Consider the following 10,057-nt stretch of genomic DNA (forward strand, 5'->3'; position numbering starts at 1 on the left):
CTATTATTTAAAATAAAATGGACCTGCAGAAACATTTACGTGTTCTCAGGATGAAAAGTTGGAACTGAAATGTGGTATCAAACCAGATGCAAAAAGTGTTCAGTAGACACCTTGTGAGGTCAAACCTGGTACCCAGATATGCAAGAAAGCTTCAGGACACTTGTAGGCCTTGTCCTGTGTGTGAATTTCACAAAAGATTTCCTGTCGTTCTGCTGGCTTGGTATTGAGGATTTGCTGATACTCCTCCTGGTCTTTTGAGGGATGCTCACATGTTCCTCCGACTTGCTGGAGAGTAGAGGTGGGCTGGTCCTTCCTCACCCAGGAGGGACCTGCACAATCAGTGCTGTGAATGCTGAGGAGTGAGGCTGGCCTTCCCAAGTAGAAGCTTCATTCTCATTAACAACAACTTTTCAAAAATTAAAATTTTCGAGTTAGTTATCGTCTGTGTTCTCCAGGTTCCTGTGTCCCTGCCCGGCTGGCCTCTCAGAACTGTGACCGAGCCACCACCAGCATGGCCTCAGCTCCTAAAGGAGCCGTGCCCAGCAGGCAGGGGTGGGGTGGGGTCGGGGGAAAGAGGTTACAGCAGGAGCTGATGACCCTCACGATGCCTGGTGATAAAGGCATTTCTGCCTTCCCTGCATTAGACAACCTTTTCAAATGAGTGGGGACCATCTAAGGGGCAGCTGGCACAGTATATGAAGACCCGAGGTATAAGCTCTCCCTGGACTTCCCCAGTGGCTGGCTACCTTTACAACGCACCCACGGTGACATTCCTCACGCCCTGCTACCTCCCCAATGTAGACACCCAGGGTCACATCTGCCTGGACATCCTGAAGGACAAGTGGCCTGCCCTTTATGACATCAGGACCTGCTGTCCATCTAGAGCCTGCTAGGAGAACCCAACACTGATAGCTAGTTGCACGCCTGTGTGAAAGTGGGAAACCCCCACGGATTTTAAGAAGTACCCACAAGAAACCTACCCTCTCCGGCTGAGAGCCCTGATCCGGGCTGGGCGTATAGCATCGGGCAAGTAGAAAATGCTCCTGTGTCTGAATGAGCTACTTTCAATTTTATTAGAGTCTAGACATTGTAAAATTACATGTGAACGTGTAGATTCTTTCCAGGAGAAAAGACAAAGATTATGGGGTGGCCTTTTTAAAAAACTAGTTATTTTGGGAGGTAATAGTTTGACTGAAATATAATTCATATTCATAAGAATGAAATCTTGCCATTTGCGACAACATGGATGGACCTAGAAGGTATTTTGCTAAGTGAAATAAGTCAGACAAAGACAAAACCATATAATTTCACTTACATGTGGAATCTGAAGGAAAAAACCAAAAACAAATGAACAAACAAAACAGAAACAGACCCATAGATACACAAATTTGCAGATTTTTGAAGGGTTTTTCCTATCTGTTGCTATGAATTGGCAAAGTTGAATTTTTCCTAAAGGTGAAAAAATTCCTTTATCATTTGTGTTAATGGCTAACTGCTTACTGTAGGGAATCATTCTTTTTTATGGCTGAGTAATGTTCTATTGTATATATGGACCACATCTTCTTTATCCAGTTGTCTATGGATAAACATCTAGATTGCTTCCATATTTTGGCTATTATAAGTAATGCTTTAATGAACATAGGGGTGCATAGGTTTCTTTTGAATTAGTGTTTTTATTGTCTTCTGATAAATACCCAGAATTTATCATATGGCAGGTCTATTTTTAATTTGAAACTATTTTAAAGCAGACATTTTAAAAAACATAATAGTTGTTGAAAACGTCATTTATAAACTTTACTTCACTTTATTTATTTAACTCACTTGTTCTTAACGATTATGCTTAGTTTTCTTGTGAACATTTCATGTGAAAAATGGATAAAGAAACCTGATTCCAAAGTGGAGTCGGGGAAGCCATGAAGGGAGAGCGCCCACGCGTGTGCCACTCACCTCGGTTGGCAGGGTGGGCAGAAGGGAAGAAGATTCCCACTTACCTCAGTGCAACAGACCTTCCACCACCACGACCAATGAAGAGCCCCCCCCCCAACTCTAGTTCTTTGCCAGTGACTTTTTGTTCTAAACAACCCTCCCCAATTTTCTCTCCAAACCCAATAAAAACTGACCTTCCCTTTATCTCTTTGGACTTGCCCATGGTTCACCACAGTCTGCTTGTCCTGAATTGCAACTCCTCTGCCATTCCTGAATAAACATAGTTTTCTTAAATAAAATTGCTCTTTGCTCAGTTTAAGGTTAACATTACTTGGTGATCAGAAGTGGAATCCAAAGAAGACCCCCCCAACCACTCTAAGGCTGCTGAGCAAACAGGTGCCAGTACCCGCAGAGCTAATCGAGCCCACCAAAAACCTCCATCAGTCCATGACGGCAGTGACCCCTTAGTCTGCCCTGTAATTTCATTGGGGTCTCCAATGCCACTGCATGCCTAAACTGTTCTGCAGGTTCCTCTTATAAGGCTAGAAAACTAAATCCACATACCCCTATGCCTCGCCTCAATTTAACCTAGCCCTGGAATGGGAAATCAAGACTCATCTCATATGTACTGGATGAGTAGCCAGATGATAAACCAGACGATTTGCAGGTTTGCTTTTAGACCCATGTATCTGGGTAGTTTTTCAATACTTAAGTAGAGTGTTTGAGCCTTGGCTGAATGATGTCAACACCTCTATACCAGCCAATGGGGCCATAAATATTAATACTTATAAGGGGGTCCTATGCTCACCTCCTGGCTACTCTTTTATACGTGAAAGCTTTGGCAATGGCTCCTATGCTTGGGCAACTCATTGTCTTGGCAACTCAAGGATGAAAAGACAATGTGCTCTTTCTGTATTTAATGTTTTATTTGCACCTCGTTAACAGACCCGAGGCCTCCCATTGGCCCTCCCCACTAAACCTTCTTAGTGGCCTTGAAAGAGAACTCCCGGGAAAAACCTGATCCTATCTCCTGTTCTCTGCGAAAGGCCTTTCCCCCTCCTGTGCCAATGAACGTATGCTCAGAAACCTCTGACATTAGGAGACACTGCTGGCCCCACTGCCAGTGCAATGGCTGTCCAACAAAGAGCACTTGACGCCTTAGCCAAAGTGCGTTCAGGGAGCAGAACAGCTCTTAATTACTTGCTTGCTGAGCTGGGAGGTGTCTGCGAACACAACCTGTTGCATTTGGATAAAGTCCTCTTGGGAAGTAGAAACTCAGCTACATAAAATTAGAAAACAGTTAAATAAAATAATTGGTTAGGATAAAAATTATGACAGAGACTTGAAGCTGGACATCTTCAATCAGGAGGGTCTGTGGGAGGGGCCAGGGCTTAGGGGAGGAGTTCTCCCCCTCTGTCCTGGGGAGAAGCTGCAGGAAGAACTCTGCTCACAACAGAGCTCCAGGGTTGTAGCCTGAACCCCTTTTCCCTTCTCTAAGTACCTCTGCATCTTTGTCCAGTTCAGCGTGCCCATGCAGCTCAATGTGTCTTTGCTCACACTAGATTGCAATCCCCCCACCCCCAATGAATCCTTTCTGGAGATGCAATACCTAGTTGATCCTGTTTTTCAGTGGGCAGTTATGACAAATTTCACCTGACTCTCCACAGTCCTTTGATTTGCTAAGCTGGCAACCTTCAGGTCTTAGTTTGGAATCATCATACAAAATGGATTTGTCATATTGCTTTTAATTTTATTTTGCATAATCATTTTTAAATTTTGTACTTGTTACCTCTTGAGTCTCTGAAGACATGATACAAATATAGAGTAATGATAGCCCCATACTTCAAGATGATTTCCAATGCTTACACCTAGACAATATATGAACTTGAACTAGAAAATGCCTGAGAACCCCTTCTACCTTCCTGGTTGCTCAAATGTGGCCTCTGTGGTTTCCAGTCACTCCCTGCTCTCTCCCTGTAGGACATGATTCTCGGGAAAGGTCCTTCCTGGCTCTGAGGGACACAGACAGACCAAATATATATATATAAAATAAAACAAAGAAAAACAGTTGATAAATAACCAGGCACTGATCAGTGATGTTTTCAGAGAAAGCTCTTGATAAATAACTAAATAAATAACCAGACACTGATCAGTGATGTTTTCAGAGAAAGCTCTTGATATGAAGGGGCAAATGGGAAAATACAACGTATTTCAATTTGCATAGCAGGAAGAAAGACATTCTCTTATAGCTCATTTAAAACAAAATAACACTGACTGCCACCTGCAGTCAATGAGAATCTGCCACTCTGGTTTGCCTGCAATAAACTTTTTGTTCAAAACAACTCTCCCCAATTTTCTATCAAAACCCAATAAAAACTGACCTTAGGCAAGCATCAAACATGATAGGACTGGGGCCCTCCCAGGGTCTTAGAAATATGCGTCTGTGTGCATGGGGGCCATGTGTATGTGGGGGGTTATGTGCATGTTTCATGTGTTCGTTTTCAGCCTACTTTCGAGTCTGAGAGTCCCGATGACGTCTCAAGCTAAAGAAAGCCCAAGCATGCCTGGGCTTGTCCCCTGAAGGGTGGGGCACCGCCTATTTGTATGACAGTGAAAGAGGCCTTACAGTGTAGAGTTAATGCTCAGGAAAGAAAGAGCCATGCAACCAAATATATACTTTTACTGTAAATTACTTCATAGTGTGTTAAACAAACCAAATTTTATAAAAAACAACGGAAAAAAGAATAGTCTCTCTCAAAATATCTGGTTTAAGACGTGCAAAGGTCAGGGGTGAACCCACTGAACCCCAAAAAATGTCTCATCAGAATTTTGAGAAGGCAGCAGCGGCAAAGTGAGGTTGGTGCAGAGAGTGTCCCCGCGGGCCAACGGTGTCAGGCGCTGGGAGGAGACAGTGCAACTGAGGCCGAAGTTGAGACGCAGCAGGCTAATGCTGTGGGTGGCCGGGGAGCAGATGCCCACAGTCAGGATGGCCCTGCGGGGCACAGTGTCCTTCGCTGAGGAGGAGCAGTTGGTTAGTGTCACCTGGATGTGCAGCCTGTAGATGCCATCGCGCTGGACACGCAGCTGCCCCTTGTCCAGCTGTGCTCCATGCAGGAACGAGCGCCCCAGGGCCGGGCCGCCCTGCCAGGAGAGCCTGGGGTCCTGCCGCAATCCTGGAGTCAGAGGTTTGGGGGGTAGAAGGATAAATGTTTAAGGAAACTGAGTGCTACAGGCTGAATGTCCAAAATTTTTATGTTGAAACCTAATCCTCAAGGCAATGGTTTTCGGAGGTGGGGCCTTTGGGAGGTGATTAGGTCATGAGAGTGCAGCCTTCCTGAATGGGATTAGTGCCCTTATAAAAGGGATCCTGTGTCTATTGATGGATGGATGAATAAAAACATGGTATTGTGTACACACACACACAGGAATATTATACCATAAAAACGAAGGAAATCCTGTCATTTGAGACAACATGGATGAACCTCGAGGGCATTATGCTAAGAAAAATAAGTCAGGGAAAGACAAGTACCATACGACCCCACTTGTGTGGAATCTAAAACCAAACAAATGAAACCCAATGAACTCATAGACTGGTGGTCGCCAGAAGTGGGGGCTGGGGGTGGGGGTGCAAAATGAGGGATGGTAGTTAAACGGTACAAGCTTCCAGTTATAAAAATGTCCTAGGGGGTTACTATGGCATGGTGACCGTACACACATTTTTATATAATATCACTGTATTGCATATTTAAAAGTTGCTGAGAGAGTAAATCTTAAAAGTCTCATCACAAGAAAAACAATTGGTAAGTGTGTGAGGTGATGGGTGTTAAGCAGACTCACTGTGGTGAGCATGCACAATACATACAAATATCGAATCATTATGCTGTGCACCCAGAACTAATATGTGCCTGTTAATTATACCCCATTTAGACAGAGAGAGAGCCCAGAGTCCACCAGGTAAGGGAAGGCACAGCAAAGAAAACATTTGTTCTTTATAAGCCCCCCAGTGTGTGGCACGCTCTTCTAACAGCCTGCTCAGCAAATAGCCTGAACCAAAAGGAGCAGGGCCTCCTGCACTCCAAAAGGGAACGGACAGAGCTCTGGGGCCCAGAGGAAGAGGGCTCCCGAGGGGGTGTGAGGGGCCTAGGGACTCACCCCCTCACCTCCCTCACCTCTTTGCTCTGACCCACCTTCCCAGGGATGACCCCACTGGCAACAGCAAGCCGACCCCCGGCGGCCGACCCCCCACTTGATTTTCTCTGCAGCGCAGCTCCCCTGTCCTCCTCGCCCCCAGAGCAGAGGAAAAGGAGGGGCGTTTGTCTGTTTGCTTCCTTCCAGCGGGCCAGGAACACTGCCTGCCTCACAGCAGGTGCTCAGCTGTTTGTGGACCGAGCAGGGCTGCTAGCGACTGCTCTGGGTGGGTTGCAGTTGTCTCGGGCTCTCTCAGGGTGGAAGAGAGGTGAAGGACTGAGGGAGAGAGTGGGTGCCACGCCCAGGAACACCCCCATGGGCCGCTCGGTCCTTTCTCTCTCCCTATTTCCTTTCTCTCCCTTTCTCTTGGTCCCCGCCCCCCCCCTTCACTCATTTCACCTGTGTGGTTCAGCTGCAGCTCAGCTACGTCCTGCTGGAAGAAAAGAGAAAACAGGGCGATCAGAGCTGTCTTTCCACTGCCCACCCTGCTATGCACCCGTTATCGCGAGGGGCTGACTTGTGAATTTAAACACACACACACCCCTCTTAAAGAGGAAGTATGCTTGACCCAGCCTGGAACAGAAGAAAAAACTTTAAAGAATTTAGTTTCCTGGACATAATGGGGAGAGGGGTGGGATGTGCACCTCCCTCTCTCCACTGCAAAGCCCCCCGCCCAGGCCCCAGAGGCGATGCCTGTGGGGGTTCCGCTGGGCTCTCAGGTGAGCAGGTGCGGTTCCTCCCGTCCTTGCCCCCCCCCCGCAGCTTTGTGAAGCCCCCAGCAGACTGAGTCAGCCTGCTGGGGAACACCCACGCCGAGTCATGCGCTGTGGGCGCCGTGTCCCATGCACCTTTCCCAGAGGCAGCGCCCACCGCGGGATCCCCACCTGGGATTCACCTCCGTCAGGGCGGTGCCAGCCCGGACCCCGGGCAGCCTCGCCCCTGCCTCACGCCCGAGCCAGTCTCCCTGTCCCGCCGTCTTCCCAACCACGTCTCTCTTCCTGGCTGATTTCAGCCATCATCCCGGTTTTGTCTTTTTGTTGTCGTCAGCCTGTCTTTCTGTCCGTCTGCTCTGCGGCCGGTTCCCCCGCCCCGGAGTCTTCCTGGTCGCCCACCCCCCTCCACAGGCGCCGGGCAGGGGCGCGCGGGGCCAAGCTCCCCGGCTGGAGACAGGCGCGCCTCCCTTTCCCTACTTACCGCCTGCGCCTGGAGCAGGTGCTGCCCGGCGAGGTGCGAACCGCCCAGGTAGGAGGCTAAGGAAACTACCACCAGCAGGGCGAGGAGGCCGAGAGCGGGCCGGGCGCGAAGGTGGCTCAGCCAGGCGGCGCCCTCCTCGGCCATGGCCAGGGCGGTCCTGGGCAGGCGCTGCATCTGCGGGGTGCGCCGCGCGGCGGGGCTCGGGCTCGCTCAGGAAATGCGCCTGGGCGCTGGGAGCCGGGGCGCCTGTGCTCGCGCGACCTGCTCGGGACGCGCCCCGCCCCCGGGGGGATGCCCCTGCGGGGCCGCCGGACCTGCGCCCTCGGGTGCCGGGGGGAATTCCTCCCGGCCTCCGAAGGTCCCTGGGGACGCAGAGGCGCCCGGCTCCGCGGCCTCCCCGTCGGCTCCCCGCGCTCAGTCCCTCACGCTCCCATTCAGCAAACCTCCCCGGAGCATCGACGGCCGGCCCGACGCCGTGCTGGGCACCCGTACGGTGGGGCTGGGGAGGGGCTCCCCAAACATCCACGTGCTCCTGTCCATCTCCCAGCCCCCCTGGCTGCAGTGGAGCCGCACCCCTGGGACCACGTGGCTCACCTGCCCAGTAGGAACAGAGCAGAAGCCGATGAATGGGCCCTACCTGTTCTGATAGAAACATCCCACATTGCCCTTCAGTTCTCTCTTCCCCTTGGTCCCCCGAGCCCACTTGTTTTTGTTTGTGTTTTTGTGTTAATTTTTTCTGTTGATTTTTATAGAGAGTGGAAGGGAAGGAGGGAGGAGAGAGAGAGAGAGAGAGAGAAGGAGGGAGAAACATTGATGTGAGAGAGTCACATCAACTGGTTGCCTGCTGCACATGCCCCGACTGGGGTGGAGATCAAACCTGCAACCCAGAGACTTGCCTTTGACCAGGAGTTGAACATGGGACCCTTTTGTTCCTGGGCTGATGCTCCAACCACTGAGCAGACTGGCCAGGGCGAGTCCTCCTGTTTTTGATGGTTGTAGAGGGCTGAATAGCTTCTGCCCCCTCCAATCTGTGTCCACCTAGAACCTTGGTGTGTGACCTCATTTGGCAGTAGGGTCTTTGCAGGTGTAGTTAGGCCAAGATGAGGTCACACTGCGTCAGGGTGGGCCCTAAATCTAATGACTGGTATCTTTATAGGAAAAGGAGAGGAAGATGGCCATGGGACTCTGAGGCAGAGATTGGAGAGATGTATCTACATGTCAGGGAATGCCAAGGATTGCCTCTGCCAACAGAAGCTAAAAACAGAGCCATTGTTAGCCAGATTGATTTCCTTAAGATTTAAATAACTCAGAAGTTAAGCCAGTAAGAAGCGACTAATACCCCTTAGAAAAACAAAACAAATGTGGGCAGCTAGGTTACAAAAAGCAATACAAATGCATTGGAATAGTCTCATTCATATTTAGAGAACTGGAAAGAGAATTGGAGGCTGGGATTTGAAATGGATCTAAACATTTGGAAGTACAGTTTGGGGAAATCAATCAAGATACACCCAGCAATTTTACTTCAAGGAGTTTATTTATAAGTGCACTTACATATGTCACAAACACAGATGCCACACATAAAAATTCAGTGTGCTGTGATCTGTACTAACAAAGAGGACCCCCCCCCTCAATAATTTATTAGTGAGAATGTAGCTTTTGGCTAAAAACCTAGCAGATGTCTCTTTCTTAACACAGCCTGGGTTTTCCCACTGCTTTGAATTACAGGTTGGTGCTGCTGGGTGGCTCTCCATAGATCAATAGTTCTCTAGACTGTGCAGTTCTGCGAAAGGTGGAGGTTCTGAAACCAGAACTGGCTTTGCCTTCATGCTAGCGGTTGTAGAAAAGGGACAGATTTTATCTTTCTTGCCAGCTAAGTCCCTTCACTACTTTTGAGAAGTCAGGGATGTCCTGGTACAGTGCAGGGGAGGGAATTGAGGGGAGAAGCCCCTGGAAAGCAATCTGGACAAGGGAAGTAAGATCATCTTCTTCCTAAGAGAAGCCTCAAGCCCAAAGGGCTTATTTTTGTCTGCCTTCCGCTTTACCCATGAGGGCACTCTGAGCCATCCACACCCAACTAACGGCCGGGCCCGAGAAGTGAGAACAGCTTGAAGGTGCAAGACGGGTCTTCTGACTTGGCCGCCCTTTCACTGCCCCTTTGCTGTAAATGTTCCCAACTTGCCAGAGGGCTATGCCCCTTGGTTTCCTCTTTTGCAGGGTTCTGAACCGGAAGGAGACAAAGGCCCCTTGGCTACAGCCCCTCTCCCTTAACTAATACCATGCTTCCCACTTCTTGTATTTCAGCTAGGAGAAGGGGTACAACAGGACACCCCGCCTTAGCACTGATTTCCCCTACCCCATCCCTGTCTCCTCTGTAGGACTAGAAGTGTTGGGATTTTCCCCATTTCTCCGTGGTAAAGGTTTGTATGACTCAAAGGCTAAATGATTAGAATCTAAAGCCAGCCAGCCTAGCAGGGTGAGGTGAGACACTCAGGTGCAAAAGCAAGGGGGCACCCCAAAACTCAGTGATCAAGCAAAATAATATGCTAGTGTAACTATTTAAAAAGTCAATAAATTATTACCCAAAAATGTGCAGGATGAACAAAATGTCAAAATGTGCGGTTTTTTTGTTTTCCTTTTTTAACTATTTTTTTCTTGTGATGAGAACATTTAGCAACTTTCAAATATACAATTACAGTATTACGATCTATAGTCACTGTGCTGTGCATTACATCCCAAGATTTATTTATTT

The 10,057-nt window shown here is 48.8% G+C and overlaps 1 protein-coding gene and 1 pseudogene across 1 annotated transcript; one reads left to right on the forward strand and one right to left on the reverse strand.

Annotated features, from left to right (window-relative positions):
- The first annotated feature begins 261 nt into the window (after positions 1-261).
- Positions 262-1,034, forward strand: LOC107525712 (ubiquitin-conjugating enzyme E2 C-like; annotated as a pseudogene).
- Positions 1,035-4,710: 3,676 nt separating this feature from the next.
- On the reverse strand, positions 4,711-7,482 carry CD70 (CD70 molecule). Its single transcript, XM_016197949.2, has 3 exons — positions 7,309-7,482; positions 6,514-6,547; positions 4,711-5,099 (listed from the first exon to the last, which is right to left on the reverse strand). The coding sequence occupies exons 1-3, from the start codon at positions 7,480-7,482 to the stop codon at positions 4,711-4,713; spliced, it is 597 nt and encodes a 198-aa protein (XP_016053435.2).
- Between the last annotated feature and the right edge of the window lie 2,575 nt (positions 7,483-10,057).

Source organism: Miniopterus natalensis, chromosome 4 (assembly GCF_054644295.1).
Source record: "Miniopterus natalensis isolate mMinNat1 chromosome 4, mMinNat1.hap1, whole genome shotgun sequence".
In the NCBI taxonomy this organism is placed as follows: domain Eukaryota; kingdom Metazoa; phylum Chordata; class Mammalia; order Chiroptera; family Miniopteridae; genus Miniopterus; species Miniopterus natalensis.